The sequence below is a fragment of the Strigops habroptila genome, chromosome 1, assembly GCF_004027225.2.
Source record: "Strigops habroptila isolate Jane chromosome 1, bStrHab1.2.pri, whole genome shotgun sequence".
Taxonomy (NCBI): Eukaryota; Metazoa; Chordata; class Aves; order Psittaciformes; family Psittacidae; genus Strigops; species Strigops habroptila.
In genome coordinates, this window is record NC_044277.2 from 73,484,774 (window position 1) to 73,502,073 (window position 17,300).

The 17,300-nt window shown below is 42.5% G+C and overlaps 1 protein-coding gene across 1 annotated transcript in view; it reads left to right on the forward strand.

Annotated features, from left to right (window-relative positions):
* The first annotated feature begins 1,428 nt into the window (after positions 1-1,428).
* ANKRD33B (ankyrin repeat domain 33B) overlaps positions 1,429-17,300 on the forward strand; it is a 39,223-nt gene continuing 23,351 nt past the window's right edge. Inside the window, exon 1 of the mRNA XM_030489214.1 lies at positions 1,429-1,863. Within this exon, the coding sequence (XP_030345074.1) occupies positions 1,429-1,863 (435 nt within the window). The remainder of the gene's footprint in view (positions 1,864-17,300) is intronic.

Here is a 17,300-nt window from a genome sequence, read left to right on the forward strand (position 1 = left end):
TTCTGACTACAGATGTCCTCCAGCTAGGCACTAGGCTAACCCCGCCAGTTAGAGATCAGCAAGAAGCTACCAGGCTTTCTATCACCCATGACGTTTGGTTCACATGATGTTTTCTTTAAAGACTGTAAACAGATACTCCTTGGGCCCCATTATTCACAGTTACATTTTACTTTTCACTCATACCTTCTTTTAATAAACAAAGTGTGTATCATATTCTGTCTCACCTCATGAAGAAATACATGCAGAAAACGCAGCTTGTTTCTCCTGTCAGACTGACAGGGACTCAGACCCTGGACATTCACCTGCTGAAGCATGTCATATATATAAGGTTCACTTCAAAGTGCTCTTGAAGAAAACAAATACTCTGTTTTGTTGGCCAAAGCGTTTCCCCCCACTGTTTCACTGCCAGAGAATGGTGCTAATTCGTGGCATTTGAAAGGGAAAAAAGATTTTAGAGGCACCGTGACAAAGCAGGGACTCAATTTGTACATGCTTTATTCCTCTCAGCCTAATCTTCAAATGCCTTCCATAAAAAGTAAGTGCCTGACATCTCTTACAGCTGGTTAAACTGTCAGGTCTGTGTGATGTGATTTAAGGAATTAATTGCTTTAAAGCTCTCTTTCAAAGCACAGAAATGCCGTATTTTCCTTTGTTTCAGTATCTGTTTCAAAAGATGAATGCCACAAGGGCTAGTCATATTCCTGAAAAGTTTAGTGCACATCGCTGTAATCACGGCTTTCGGGACCACGTAATTTTTGCTGAGGTATTAGTGGCAGCCTCTGCCTCACCCGCCCGGGTCCCGCGGCCCCTCTTCCCCCCGCGGATGGGCTTGTGGTGGACGATCTCTTCGCACGGAAGGGCAACCACAGCCGAAGGGCAGGTTTCCCACCCGACAGCTACAGTGGGGTTGCGCGGCGCGAAGGAAGCCGCCGCCCGCTCCCCTCCTCCTCTTCTTCCTCCCCGCCAGCCGCTTTTACCCCGCTAAGCCTGAGCCCAAATCGTCTCAGAGAGATGCTGAGCGGATTACGGGCCAGGAGTTTGCGAACTGTCTGCTCTCCACAGACCGACCCTGCCTGCCGGCGTCCTCCCTTCGCTGAGCGAGCGATCCCGGCCGGGCCCCGGGGGAGCCTCGGCGGCAGCACCATGCCCCGGCCCGAGGGGGCCCGGCCGCCGGGCTGCTGCTGGGCGACTCGCGGGACGGGCCTCAAACTTGCGTGAGCGGGGCAGAGGGACCCCTCGCCGGACGCGGGATTACAGGGGGAAGAGCCGGTAGTCCCGGCGGGGCAGCGCTCGGCTGGCGGGCGGGCAGGGGGCTGCCGGAGCCGCTGTGAAACCCCTCCTGGTCAGCGCCCCGCGGCCGGCGGGCGAGGGCAAGCGCGGCCCGGCGGGGCCGGAGGGGAGCCCCCGCGCCCCGGCCCCCGGGCCACCATGGTGCTGCTGTCCGGGGCCGGGGAGCAGCTGTCCGGGGAGCGGGTGTACCCCGCGCCGGCGGCGGACATGGCCAGCGCCGAGCAGGAGAGCGACCCCGAGCAGGGTGCGGAGGGGGTTGCAGCCGAGGGGCTGGCCGAGGAGCAGGAGGAGGAGGAGGAGGAGGAGGAAGAGGACTGCGAGGAGTACGAGGAGTACGAGGACTTCTCCGAGCTGCCCGACACCTGCAGCATCGCCTCGGATGACTCCTTCTACCCGCCGGGTGGGCTGGAGGACGAGGAGGACCGGTGGTACCTGGAGCGGGAGGAGCGCGACAGCCCCGAGGCTCTCAGCCTCTTCCGAGCCTGCTGCACCAATAACACCATCGTGCTCAAGGCGCTCATCCGCCAAGGCCCCGAAGAGGAGGAGGTGCGGGAGACCGACCGCAACCGCCGGGTGAGCATCCCGCCCCGCGCTCTGCTCCGCCGGCCCCGGGACGGGAGAGCGACCCCTGGTCCCTCACCCTGAAATCCTCTTGGACCAGGGCCGGGGGCAGGCGGGCGCGGGGTGTGGGGCGCCACTTTCATTTGAAGAGTGCTGGTCTGCGGTCCCGTCCGCAGGCAGCGGGGACAGGAGAAAGGGATGAAGCTTCGCCCCTTTAGGCATGACCTTCTGCCTTTGGCAAAGGAAGCGTCCGGTTTATGGGAAGAGAGGAAGGCTGAGATTCCAGTTTTCCCGCCATCAGTTTTGAGCTGGGTCTCGTTTTCCCGCAGGTTACTGGGGAGAGTGCATTTCTAGTAGCAGCCGTGTTCAGCAGGGCTAAACCTTCCTCTTTGCTGCGCAGCCCATTCCCTGCAGTACTTCATCCATTTCACCTTGACAATTTGCGCAGCAGGGCTCAGGATATTCCTACGCTAAAATCAGACTTTTTAGAGTTCTGGTATTTGTTTTGCTGCTGGCGAACTGTTTTGGGGGTTTGTGTCAGTACAAGGTTTGCGGTTTGGTTTTTGCCTGTTAGTTTAACTGCAGGGACAGAAGTGTACTTCACTAAACCAGAGGGTGAAAACTTGGGAAAGATTTCGTGGGTAATGTGTAACTGGGACGTTTGAGCAACAATATTGAAGATTAGCAACAGCAACTCCTCTTGCTGCTATTACTACTATTCCTATTAAAACTAAGATATTTTTACTTGTAGTTTGCATAAACAATCTCCCAAAAAATTTCTGGGACTAGTCTGTGACAAGAACGTTTTGAAAGAAAGCTGTGTTATTTTAACTGGGCAAGTGACTTGCACATTCTGGCAATGTAAATGGTCTTTACATCAAAATAATGCAGTGATTTGGGTTTAGTGCTGTTAGGAGAGGGCTTTTCTTGTGTCTTAGATGTATGTACTTTTGGGATTTTTCCTACAAATATCTTTACTTCCCCCCCAAAGGATTTTTAATACAGATTTCTAGAGATCTGATTTATTGTAAATTTCTGCAAAAGACACAAAATTTGTACTAACACATCTGAGGGGGCAGTAACCTGTGGCTTGGGGGTGGGAATGAGCAGCATAAGACATTTAGAAATGTTTTAAATCAATTTTTCTGTCTAAGCCAACATACTGTGTAGTTACGCTCTCAGTAGGTAACATGTGGGATCCAAGCATACATTACAGGAGATTCTGAAGATCCTGCAGATACATTCTGAAGATCCTGCAGATCCTCAAGGTCCTGTATATGAGGTCTAGGCCTGAGCTGGAGCCCAAACCTGGCCCCGACATTGCATGGACACTTGCCTCCACTGAGGCCTATTGGTGCAGCATGCTCAAGTGTGTGACGGTAGGGAGGTTTGGCCCCACTGTACAAGTGGCATAGAAGACCAAGTGCTCCATGGCTATCCTGTCCACAGGGGAGGCCTTCCCACCCAGCAGAGGGTATGAGCCAGCTGTGAAGCTGCAGGCACCCTCTGTCTCAAGGCTGGGATCCTGAAAAGCTGATCAAGGGGTAAGAAAAAGTTCAGTGTCATCATCAGCCCTTGTCCCACAGTAGCTGCTTTTGCAGAGGTGACCAGATCAGGGTTGAGAAAACAGTGAATTTTCTTGTTCGGAAGCCCTCGCTTCACCATCCCACTTCCCAAAAGCAAATCAGTCTTCTTTGTCTGTCCAGCTTCCCAGAAAAGAAACAAAGTTATAGCTTGAATCCAAACTGAAAGTTCCTCTTATTTGTTCATACTGTTAAAAAAAAAGGTTTTTCTCTACTTAAGCAAATATTTCATTTGACCTGAAATTAGACTTTGACATCACATTCTGGTTTTTGCACTTTTTGTGAAAACAAAGTAAAAGAAGTTCTGGAATTCAGCAATGTCTTTAAGCCTCATAATGATATGGGATACATGAGTTTGGTTTCTCTCTCTGCCTCCCCCATGGAAGTGCCCTAATTGTACCAGTACAGAGAAGGACAGTCTTTCTTTTCCAGACAGATGTGAATGGGAGGGGAGAAACCTTTCTTCTGGGAATCTGGAACATCTGATATTAGCTGGTCCCACAGCGGACATCAGGGCAAATTCACATTTTTTTGCAAAGGAAAAGCACCTTGTTCAGAGAACTTTAACTGACAAAAGGGAATTTTTGCTCAGGTTTTTTGTCACCCTTCCTGTGGAATTTTTGTAGCTCTTGAATTTGCAGGTTATATAAAGCCATTGGACATTATCCATAAACAAAACTTAATTTTACTGCCAAAAAGTAACTGAACGAGTTACATGCACCATTTGTGCTAACAAAATTTTTCAGCTTCTGAAACTCGTACTGTTGGCTTTCAGCACCTTCTTTCGCAGAGATGTTTGTTCTAATGCTATCTTGCATGCATTTATTGGAAAGCCTTTTTTGCTGACCTTTTGTTTCTTCTAAGTTTTTGTTTCTTTGTGAGACAGGAGAGGGAGGAAGAGCAACTTGCTTTTAGGGAAGTGGGATGGTGAAGGGACGGCTTCAAATGAGTATACTAGCTCTTTTCACAATCCTGATCTGATAACCCCTGTTAAGTATGGACAGCAGAGTTTCATTTCAGAATTTAAAAATCAGGTTTCTTTTACAAAATAGACAAAGCCTACAACAGGTTGTGATAGTAAGACAATACCATATTTTGATTCTGAAAGTAAGTAAACTGATCTCACTAAACATAACATGAAGAAGAAACTTCCTAATGGTTAAATTCTTTAAATTAATTTGGGCACAAACAGCTGGAGTTTTGCCATTATTTTTAAATTTTACCTCATTCCTAAAATCTAAGTGTATGAACTTAAGATTCAGAAGGAATTATTTCCAAAAACGCAAAGATCCAAAGATAACCTTCCTTTTTTAACTCCATCCTTTTTACAAAATACATTAATTCTCTCTTTTGAGTCAATTTGCCAAGGCTGTCTGGTGGTTTTTCCTGGGGGTTTCTGCAGAAGCGAATTTTCCCCGTGCTTTGTTTGTGAGCTGCAGAACCTCCCCCAGGCACAGGTTTTCATTAAATTCACCTTCCTGCAGTAAACCAGACTCCACAACATCCGATTTATTAGTCACCACATGTAGCCTGGAGACTGGTACCTTCCCTGTCTTGTTTCCGTTACTGTTGAGACAACAACAGTTTAGATATCATTGTCTGCACAGGATCCCCAAAGAGTTGATCCCTGAATCTTCTGTGGCACTGCTGCTGTATGTGGAGTCCCAAAAGACTGGCTTGGTCCTGCTGGTTTCATCTCCTTGACAAATCTAATACTGAAATGTCTGGACAATAACTGTGACAGCATATAATACACTAGTTGTAGATCATGCAGCGTGACCTCTCATTCATTAATATTGCTGTATTTACTTGCCTCATGCTAGCAGTAAAGAGGGATTTGCAAATACATATGACAAAATAAAATTGTGGCTCTGGTGAAATCTGCTGACCTGACTGAGACCAGAGTGTCATCTTGAAAATGATGCTGCTTTTCACCATGGGGACTGGCTTTGCTTCCTTGCTGGCCACATTTCCAGAATGTCAGACATTTGCATCTCATAAGTTTAACATCAGTTAATATTAAATTTTGCCTGGTGACCAGGATTATATATACTCAGAAAGACAGAGTTACAAAATCTGGTGTTACCTAACTGCAGAATGCAAGCAAATTTAGAAATTTGCCATGACAATAGAGAAGGCAATAAGGGATGGGGGAGAGAAAGTAAAGAAGGCAAAGAACATTCCCTTGCCAGATTGAAAATAATCACTGCAGCTCATCCTCAGAAAGGTTTTGTTTTAACCATCCATGTGGTACAGTCTGTATGAGTAGGTATTCTGTAACTCTGTACTTCAGAGTTAGTACATGTGCGAGAATATTCTTGCACATATATTCGCAAATCTAGTTTTATTCAGCTTTTTGGTTTTTATGTAACTGTTCAATGAGTCTTTTCCCAGTTCCATGTATAACTAGGAACCAATCTGCAGTTAAACAGTAAGTGTATCATATAGCAAAGATCATACATTTATGATTTTTGGTTTGTCCCATTAAAAGATGTGAAGACAAAATAATCTATGTAGCTCATCTTGTAGGCTCTTTCTTCTCCTCTCAGAAAATATTCCTAAATTCATATATGAATACAGTTAACTTTTCCTTATAATGGTTTATACAGGATGCTGTTGATCAGTACTTGTCTGGAGTAAGATTTCCTTTGAGGCACAATAGCTCTGCAGCTCCACCACCAAGAGGGCCTGATTTTGTTTGTTCCTTTCTCCTTTTTCTGCTGAAGAAAGAAAACAGGGGTTTGAAGCCTGTTGTTGTTCTTCCTCTTGATCTAAATTTCTTTTGATTTCCCCTCTCATGATACTTATTTCTGGAGAGGGACAATGATTGCACCCAAAGCCTGGAAGTTGCTGTTACTGACTAAACAAAAAGGAGGTAGCGGTGTCCTGGCTAGAAACCTTCTTGAAAAGCTTGTGAGAACATAAGGTTGTGCCAAACATGGAAGTAAGCCCAGAGGAGTAGGAGCAGGAGAGAAGTTCCCAGAAAGCGGGGTTCACACCATGGTGTAGTGCATGAATTAGTAAGGTTGTTTCCCTGCTATCCTTCTCTCCTCAGCAGAGAGGAGCGGGTTTCTCCAGAGGGTGATTCAGAAGTCTATGTTATGCTCATGCTCTAATTGCTGTTCCCTCCTTTTCTGTCCAAAAGCCTCTCTTTGCAGACTTTTGAGAGGTTTCGCAGAGACCAGGCACATGAGACTTAACATTTGGGCACAGTGAATACCTCCTGCAGTGGACATGCTGCATTGGAGAGCATCAGCAAGTGACCCTCCCCCAGAATCAAGTGGAGATGTCTCTCTGAATGCAACCTAGATTTGTTTTTGTGTTTCTGGCTGTAAAATGATGTTTTGGAATGGTGGCACTTACCCAGCCTCCTTACAGGACCCATGACAGCCTCTGAGGCATCAAACATGTCATACTGGTCTCCGTGCCCTATGCTGCAGACTGCTGCTCAGCAAGGCAAAGTAGTCCATGGGATTTGTAGTACCACAGACAGGCTGCCTTGGGCAACTCAGCTAGTTTAGAGAGCATTACCCTTCAGAGTTTTTCAGAGAGAGATGCACAGTGAACCCCCCGTGGGGATAGAACCTGAATTTATCTTTGACAAAGGGCTGTGCTCTTAAAATTGTGTCTGGCTGAGAGGGACAGGGAGCCAGTGGTTCAGTTCCCACTTCCTGGGTGAGTGAACATTGTGCTGGATACTGCTTTGTTAGAAAGTCATGTATTACAAAAAGTGCCAGAGCTTGCATAGCACTCCATTAACCTGTGTATATTATTTTTGTTATCTTCACAACGCTAACTTATAAAAAATAAAAAATGACTGGAGCATTTTGTGGTGAGGGATAAAGATAACCCTGTCACATATTGCTTCTCGGTTGTCATGGCGCATAGTGGAAGTCATCCCATGTCAGAAAAAGAATTTGAAGAATGTCCTCTGCTACACTGCTGGGAACTTTTTTTGTATTTTCATAGGCAGTTTCAGTTCCCTCATATTCCCTCATAAAAGGTATTCTTATGGAAAGGCTTGTATTGAAACTTAACATCATGACACTAAACCATGAAAGGGAATTTTTTAGGGTGGAAATAGTTTTTAAAAGACCCCAATGGCAAGAATAATCTAATTTTAATCATTAAAAAAAGTACAGAAATACACAAATGCATGAAAAAAGTCCCTGGATATATGTATCTGTTTAAAAAGGAAGTGAGTGAGCAAGGCAAGGCAAGGAATGATAGCTGTCAAAATGCAAAAGCTTCTCCAAACAACTTTGGAACCCTTCAAATACTGTAAATACAACTCAAGGGAAGACATCAGAAAGGAGTAGATAGAGCATGGAAAATGCAAAGTCAGATTGCTAAGAGTAGATTCTGTGAGCTAACCAGAGTGTGAACCATATTGATACACACAGGGACTCGGAGGCGTTGTCAGAAGAGTGTGGGCAGGTTAGCTGTCTGCCTGCCCTTGTCTGCTTTCACCTCAAGTGTTAGGTGAGTAATGCCTTTGTAAATCTGGCACAAGAACGTAGCCTTTAAAATAACTTAACTAAGCAGAAGTATATGCACGGTACATGATTTCTAAAATAAAAAGGACAAATAATAAGGACCATGAAGGAGGGTGCTTAATCACAAAAAATGGAAATGCAGATCTTTAGCAGACCACTGGAAATGCATCAGCAGACCTGCTACATCCTTCATGCAGTTAACAGGTAGTAAGATATTATTTGCACTTAGTGTCAAAAGCAGCACTAGCTAACAGATGTAATTCTTACTGAAACTGATAGATACAGATTTGAAGACCTCATCAACATGTGAAAGTTTTACAAGTTTAATCTAGTTTCAAGTGATGCAGCTTTTAGAGAAACTAGATGAAGAGTAGTTTCCTTGAAGAATTTTGACAAATTACTTAATGCAAAGTGTATGGAACAGGAGGGATGTTTTTAGCCTGATGGTAGCACAGAAATGAAGGTCATAGCAATCTTTTGTTCTAGTTTAAGCAGTGTTTCACGTTAGTATCTTAAATCAAGTATGTGGACTTACAGAGCTCCCCAGAGATGCAGGATGATCCTGGTTACCCAATTGAGCACAGGTTGACTCCAGATGTAATAAAGTGTATCTGCATTTAAAATCTAATAATGGTCTAATAAGACTGGTTGTCTGGGACATCTGTCATCAATAATGATGACAGATCTATAACGGTGTCTTTAATAGAACACGTCTGTAACACAGGTAAGAAACGTGACCTTGGGATGTCTTACTGCATTTTTCCAGAAGAATCTTTGAGGTTTATTTCACAGTGCACAATGTGACACTGCTAATTCCTTCATCCCATTAGGAAATGAAAATTTATGTTCTTGTGGAGGAGTTACTCAAGAAGGAATATTGGCACTAATTTTCTCTCTTAAATGTTCCTAAGATCCTTTCCCTGAAATTTTATTGAAGCATAAAATGCTCTCAAAAATTCAAGATTTAGATAAAATTAGGTTTCTTGTAGCTTGATGTATGAAAAGGGCTATTTGGAAATAATACATAGGTATTGTAAATAGGCAACTTCCAAAAGAAGTTCCTTTTGATGCTGAAGCTGCAAGAAAGAGCAGGTCTAAAAGAACTTGGAGGGGAGAAAGAAGCTTCAGAAAAGTCCATGAAGAGCAATTGTCTTTAGAAGAGTCAGGTTTAAATCCTGCAATAAAAGAGGTGGAAAAAGACAGTGACATTGGTCTCCTGTTTACATATGTTGGATCTGAAGACTCCCATACAGAAGACTTAAACGCTTAACTGGTGCCTGATACAGGATAAGAAAACTCTAGAAGCATCCTGGGACATGAAAAAGAAACATTTCTATCCCAGCAATCTTGTATCTTCTTACAGCAGGAAATGAGCAATTTTTAATAATTTCTTCCCAGTTCTGCTTTGCCTCCCTACTATTCCTCTAAGCGTTGTGGTCTGGCTTTTCAGCTCCATAAAATGGTATCTTACATAGAGCACTGGTAGTGTCAAAGGTGCCTTAAAATTGGACCTCTCCAAAAAGATCTGGGAATTTTCCTTACTGTAAGGTACTGCTGAAGTGACTGCTGCTTGACATCGCATGGTGGTTTCAGGGTGGCCTCAGAGAACTGGGCTGTTAACACTCTCCTGGCTGCCGTGTGGCTCAGTGGTTACTGAGGGGTGCTCCAGCTCTCCTCATTTTGGACTGAGAGTCCTCAGAGGCTGAGCCAAGTGTGCTGCTTTTTTCCAGAATATAATCACATCTGTGACAGAATTCGTTGGCCTTAAATCTGTCAGAGGTATGCAGTACTTCTTCCCAGAGAGGAAGAAGGCAGGGACTTCTTTGAGAGGATGGGCACTTGGGTTTTGGTTGTCTTTACAATTCACCCCTCAGCAGAAACCAACCCCAAAACTTGGAGCTCAGAAACTATTTTGGGTATGAATAAGTTTAAAAGGGGTGATTTTAGAGACCCCACATGTGGTATGTGGGCAGCATGGCTGTTGCAAATTCAGAATCAGAAGTTAGGAAGTAGAGGGCATCTTCTGTTAGTGCAGCACTACGGTTCACAATTCCAGAAGCCTTCAGTTGCTGTCCTTGCTACTTTAGGTTTTCCATGCTGTATCTATATTTATTAGCAGGTTTTGCTTTTTTTTTTTTTTAAAGAGGATATGATAAAACCAAACCTAAACTAAGCTGTACTCCATGCTGTTTTGTTGTGGTATTCAGGCATTCGTTTTTGAGCTGTTCAATCAGTTTCAGTATACATCAACATATGTAATGGTTGGACTTGATGATTTTAAAGGTCTTTTCCAAACTAAACAATTCTATGATTCTATGTAAAGAATGCGTGACTATATGGAGAACTCCTGCATTGTTTCAATCCCAGCAACTCTGCTAATACCTGACATACCAACATACACACTAGTGGATCTAGATGAAACTACCTCTGGCACAAGAGCATGTGTGCGGCTCAGCTTGCATACATCCTACTCAGAGTTAGCCTTTCTGGAGTGGACCGATGATGTCCACACAGCCAGTGCTTGGCCCAGGTTTTGTCTGAATCCCAAGTAGTTCTCCTAATTTGTCCTTTTTTTTTCAGGCTTTTCAATTCAAAGTGCCCAAACTAGCATCATTTGTTATGTTATGGTTTTGGGAATCATTAATTATGCTGATACTAAAATTGGTATAATGCCTATTTGCACATGTTATATATTTATTTTAGAGACGATAGGATAGTTTTCGAGTAGGGTGACATAGGGTCTAGTGAAAGGTGTCCCTCCCATGGCAGGGGTTTGGAACTAGATGATCTTTAAGATCTCTTCCCACCCAAACCATTCTATGATCCTATAATATGATGCTCCAGTTTTTCCCAAATTGGTGGTTTTGTCATTGATTTTGATGTGTTTTCCGGGTCTTATATTTTGTTTATACAAGTTATTCTGTTCTGGGTAGGTTTTTTAGCAATTGACATAAACAGTATATAGCCTGCTAAAAATTTTTCTCCATATTCTTCCTAAATTGTATGTCATTGCACCGTGGAATTAGGTTTAAATTTTGTGACTGAGGTAGAGTTACACAAAGGCCACTTACTAAAAACTGCTGGTAGATTTTTTTAAATAGAAAAGAATATCTCTGGAGGATGTGAAAATGATGGAGAACTCTCACAGGCTTTATTGGAGACAGGAGCTCACCTTTAATGTTTTCACAAATACAGTTTCTCTCAGAAGGTTACCCTTTTAAATTACTTAAAATGTTATGCCACAGAGGTTTGAGTTTACCCATTTTTAAGGGTTCTTTCATTAAAAAAAACCCCCAGAAACCCTCCAACCTGGGCTAAATATAATCCTATAGCATACCCAGTGTGTCACAATAAGAAATAATTAAGTACCGCAGGAAGAGGATGGTTGTCACAGAGTCTGTGGTTGCACATCTGGCAGTGAATTAGCAATTCAAATTGTATCCACTGTGGGAAAAACCCACAATGTGGAAATAGTTCCCATTTTTCAGTTGTATTATTTTCTATTATGTCTATTACATTCCACAGGGAGCAATCTGAAAGCAGGCTGATGCAAAATGAGAATGACTCATGTTCAGGCTTTTGTTGCTTCATACATTTTGGATGTATAACGTTTTGAGCCCGATCCTGTAATACCCTCTCAAATATGTAGTTTGTTTTGGGGTTTTTTTTGGTATTTTGCCTCTTACTATGTGAGGCCCCATCTTTGGGACAGCGTGTGTGCAGACAGACCAACTGCTGCTGCTGAGAGACACTGCCAGCAGCCACCACAGCTCAGAACTGGGCCCTTGGGGAAGTTTTGTTTCTATTACTACTAGAGGGGGAAGTTAGTTACACATAAGCCATTGTTACTAGTTTTCTGAAGAGGGGAAGTGGCAGATAACTGAATATATTCAATCTGTTCATAAAAGCAGCCTTTTGGGTGTATTTGGTTGGGGTTTTTTTTACAAAACCTAGGTATCTTGCTATTTGTAGCTCATAGGATAAAGGCTCAGCACACCTGTTCACCATTTGACTGGGAAACATGAGGAGGGTAGCCATGTATTCATGCAGGGAAAGGGAAGGTGGTAGAGCACTTCTGCGTATCTGGATTTGATTAAGCTTACAAGAGAAGGCAGAGTCAAAGCTCAGGTCCATAAAGGAGTTAATTTAAAATATTTTTCTTTCTATACAAAATGATTTCCTACAAAAAGTATACGAAATAGCAATACCTTTTTAGACAACGAGTATAGAAAAACAAGTATTCTTAATAGAATAATGAGTTTGGGGAAATGAAATGTCCCAAATATTAATGGAACCATAGTGTTTAGACTTACAGAGCCCTTCTGAGCTAGCAAAAAATGCAAACACAGTAAAAGAGTTTTCTGGTTGCACTGAGATGAGCTGTACTATGTAGTAAATGCCTAGTGCACGGGGGAAGAGGAACGGCAGCCAGAGGAAACATATGGCTGGGAAACAATGGGTTATTTTCCATGTGTGCTGCAGGCGCTTCATCATGGCTGCATCAGGTGAGTCCTGTCTGCATAGCAGACTAGGCAGAATAACTGTGTCAGAGATACTGCTCTGCGGCACTGCTTCAGCAGAGCTCCCTGTGTGGAAACACCAGCCTGGAATAAAACCCATGTTGTTCCTGAAGGGCAATCTGGTTGGTGATTTGAGGGGGAATGAAACCATTTGTCATTTCATGGGTGACAGGGAAAAAAATTAGTAATTTTAAGGTCCCTGGGAACAGAGTGAAAGCATCTTCCTGCTACCTCAGGGACAGAAACTCAGTGCACTCCCCCAGGCAGAGAATGTCCCACAGCCTGCAAGCAGCGGCGGTGGGGAAAAGCTTGGGCATCTCTGGGGTCTCCCATTAACCTCCTGCCAGCACTTGCCAGCGGGACAGAGTCCACGCTGCGCTACATTCTGCTGTCATGTAGGGTAGGACTGAATCTTCCTTGTCATCTATTTATTATGTACGGGTATGGAAAGGAGGTTGTTGTTGGTTGTGCTTTGTTTTGTTTTGTTTTGCTGCTCTGCTGCTGTACGGTCTGTGGGCATTTCCCAGCCTGGAAAATTGTTCTTCTTGTGTGGAAGCAACAGGGATGCCCATGCGTGAAGGTATCCGTGAACTGCCAGTGGAATAGGAATCTGAACTGAATACTAGGTACATGATAATTCTTGTTAGTACCTTACTTGAATTAAAATACATGTATGAAGTTTATTGAAATCAGATGTCTCAGTGCATTTACAATACTTATCTCTATACAGGTTCCCATTAAGTGTATTGGATCCATTACATGTATGTGGAAAATTCCCTGCAAAAGCAAGCTGATACAATGGTTAGAGTTGGAAGGGACCTTAAAGACATCTAGTTCCAACCCCACCTGCCACAGGCAGGGACACCTTCCGCTAAAGCAGGTTGCTCAAAGCCCTGTCCAACATGGGCCCCAGGGGTGGGGCATCCACAACTTCTCTGGGCAACCTGTTCCTGTGTCTCACCACCCTCACAGTAAAGAACTTCTTCCTAATATCAAATCTAAACCTCCTCTTACAGTTTGAAGCCCTTCCCCCTTGTCCTATCAGTACTTGCTCTTATAAAAAGTCCCTAGGTCGTGCTGCTTGCACCTCAGCTCAGCTCCATAGGGAACTCTGTGTGGAGCTGGGAAGTTTAATGCTGATGAGATTTATGTTCTCAGGCCATGCAAAGATGGGTTTAAGAATGCTCCTAAAGGTCTGCTGCTGAAGGAGGACAGCTAGTGCTCCATGTACTCAGTTGTGATGAAAGAAAAAGAAGTCAAGTGCCAAAAAGGTATAGATATTTACCATTTAGCATCTTATTTGTGGTGAGGTATATTTAATCATCAATCAAATCTAGAAATGCCAAATATCTGTTTTTGCTCAGCCTCCTGTAAAGCTGCTTGATTTGTCCACAAGTGTGGCCACTGAGTCACTGCTAAATGAACAAGGACTAACATCAGAAAAATTATTGTTATTCCTTCTGGGGTGGAAATGTAATGTTTTTTGTTCAGTGTAATGCACGTAATTGGGCTGCACAGCTGAAAATTTACATTAAGAATATGTCATACATTGCTAATAACAAAATGCCAAATTTATAATAAATATTTAGTTACTCAAACATGTACTATTTTCCTTTTAAATGCAGAAATAACTCTTCATCCCAGCTTTTTTTCCTCATTATTCCTGTTTACTGCTAACCATCCTAGCTTATCCAGTATCTGGAGAGTTTCCTTCTCTATCATGCTCTTCATCATTGTGAAATAGAAAAATTGCACAAATATTAATGGAATCTTCTTTGCAATATTTCTTCAAAGTATGTGTTTCTTTGTTTCCATATCTTAGAAAATTTGTCACAAAAATGAAGAAAATTGTGTTTACAGGTCACCTCCATACTATTTCAATGGACAAGTCTCTCTAATCAACCAAGTCTATTTCTACCAAAGGTTTGCATGTACCATACAGTAATTTCTGCAGTCGTTGGCGTATCTTTGTTTATACCTTTAGTAGAAATACACTTCCAGTTTTCTGAACTTGCCAGCCTGTTTGCTTAGTGGAGCCCTCTAATAGCAACAGATCAGCCTTGACAGCTTGTGTGGCCTAATGCCATACTGAAGTGATGGGAAGTATCATCCTGTAACAGAAAACCAGAAAATCCTGGAAGGCAACACAGACTGCTGATGTATGTGCAGGCCCATTCACTCATTCCTAATTTTTTCAAGACATGAATAATATGGCTGCAGCTAAATGCTCAGTTATGTGAAAGTGCTAGTCCAATAATTGCTATGATGCCTGGCCACCATTGAATGTCATAGGATATAGTCGTCTTGTGAACAGTAGAAGTTTTCACAAACTGAGGTGGAAGGAGTCAGGTAGGCAATATTTTTCTGTATCCTTTTATTTTACATAAAGGCATTTATTTACCAATCTTTAGCTGGAGACATCGGAAAGCTTTTGTGATGAGTCTTAGTTTCCAACTGTATATTGAAAATCCCCTATAAGCCAGCTATCTATTTTTTTTTTGTCCAGTGGCCTGGAGCATCATTCAAATGCCCTTTAGTGTGTTCATATACTGCTCTGGTTAGTGAGCTTCCATCAACAAAAATGCAATCCTGCAGTCAAGCAATGTTTTGATGTACCCAAAGACTGTTGTATTTCAGCTGCTGTGGTGCACAGAGAAGTGTCAAGCTCACTCCAAAAGCTCTGAAAAAACCCACATCAGATATATTTGATACATACGACTTTTTTTTGTAGTGTTTCTTTTCCGCAAAAGGTATTCTTCTGTTAAGAAACCTGTGTTTTAAATGTCTACCATTTCTCTCTTAGCTTTAGGTCCTTAAATTAAAAAGTAGAATGCTTACATGAATTCCTGGAGAATTCAAGAGAAACTGTTTTGCATTTTACCCAAATATTCTCCAATTTTATGAAGCAGAAGAAAAGCAGTTTCTGGATTGTTTGACTGAAACTGTTCTATAAAGTGGATATGTTATATGAATGAGTTAGCAGTTTTTTACAAAGGGAGGTCATGTCTAGTCATTCCAGACGTTTGAATATAAATATGAAATTGACCCTCCCTCTTTTTTTCAGATATTTAATTCTACCTTCTTTATTTCAAATTCAACAGTATATTAATATTAAATCCCTCCCTATGTTTCTTCATTATTTAGATGAAGGTGGTGTACTCATTAGAAGATGAGATTTTTAGATCCAAACACAGAGGCAGAAGGTGCCTTCATGCCTTTATCGCAAGAGCTGGACACTCAGCTGAGATAAACAGGGTAGTCACAGGCTCCGTAGAGCAGGGGAGACCTGCACCAATAGCAGGTAGAGCCTCACTCAGCTCTTGCCACCAGGTAATGAGCTACAGTATGAGCGTGTGCTGCATTTGCTTATTAAACTCAAGTTGCAGTACTGTAGTGGACTTGAAACAGATGAAATGGTGATGCTACTCTCTCATGTGGATATTCCAAATATGATTTTCACCTTTGCTAAACTGTTCATACACTAATACCTGTTACAGCTGCAGTGGATGTTGAATCCTTATTTAGCCAATTGAGATAATAGAAGAGAGAAATTTAAAATGGAAATGCACACTTTAAAAAAACAGCCATTTTTGAACCACATTCTTTGGGATTTTTAAAAAGTTGAATCTACAAAAACCAGTGAGCTACCAGAGGAAAAAAAAATCCCTCTGAACAGATGAATTCCGTGCCACAATGTGTGCTTTCTCAGTCAAAAAAACACCAGGCTAAGCCTCTTTTTAGCATCATTGTGGACGAGCCCATTCCCTAAATACAGCACTAAATTAATGTAAGGCTACTCACCAGGACTTGCAAGGCAGTAGCAGCAGTGTTGTCCTTGATTTAGCCAAATGTAGTCTCTGATCTTTCAAAAATATAATTCTGCCTTTTGTTAAAATAAATGCACTTTTCACAGCGTGATCCTAAACCTTCAGGAAGGAACCATTCCTTAAGGAGAAGTCTGAGGCAGGCTGGCTTCTCCAGTGGCTGTATGCAGCCTATCAGTTACTTTATTTCTAAAATAGACAGAACTGTAATTTGATGGGTTTTATACGAGGAGTTAGTTCTTGGTCTCTAACCAGCCATGAACATTATGAAGTCATCAGTATAGGTGGGAAGTCACAAGAGCACAACACTCTTTGCCCTTGACCGAAGTGTAACTGGAGAAGTCTTACTGAAACATAATCCACATGCTATGCTGTAATTTAAAATACGATCGTAGTCATCAGTGTTTCTAACAGTTACAAAAGATGAAAAACTTGAGTGTAAAATGTATGCTCTTCCATTTTGGTAATGTTAGTTCACTATGCATTACTTGAAAACTGCATACTTTGTTTGAAAGTAGTGTTTTCACCCAGAACTGAAGATCTGCAGTATTCAGCGACTGAAGTTCCGTCAAGGCTGTGTTTAAAAAATTACAGTTATTAGTGCTTCTTCTCTCTTTCTTTGTGGAGATCTACTTTTCAGTGCAACTTGTGGAGCATTAGTAATAAGTAATGCATAGGTAGGAAAGAGCAAAAGGAAGTCAGGAACTGTGGCACTTTCCTCCAAGTTTCACAAGTCTGAATCCAAGGAGTAATACTTATAAAAATCCAGGTTTTAGCCTCCAGCATGGTCATCTGTGATATTCCACAGTAGCTGCATTGCATGGAGCTATGGAATTACAGGATTGCAACCCTTTAATGATCATGAGAGTTGACACTAATCCGTACATACCAAAATCCACCTTAGGTCTCTGAGTGAAAGACAGACACCTCCCATCAGTTCACCACAGATGCATCTGTTGCTCAATAGTTTGTTTTCTAAGGAAAAGCATGATATCTTTTTCACATTTACGCACAAATAAATCTTTT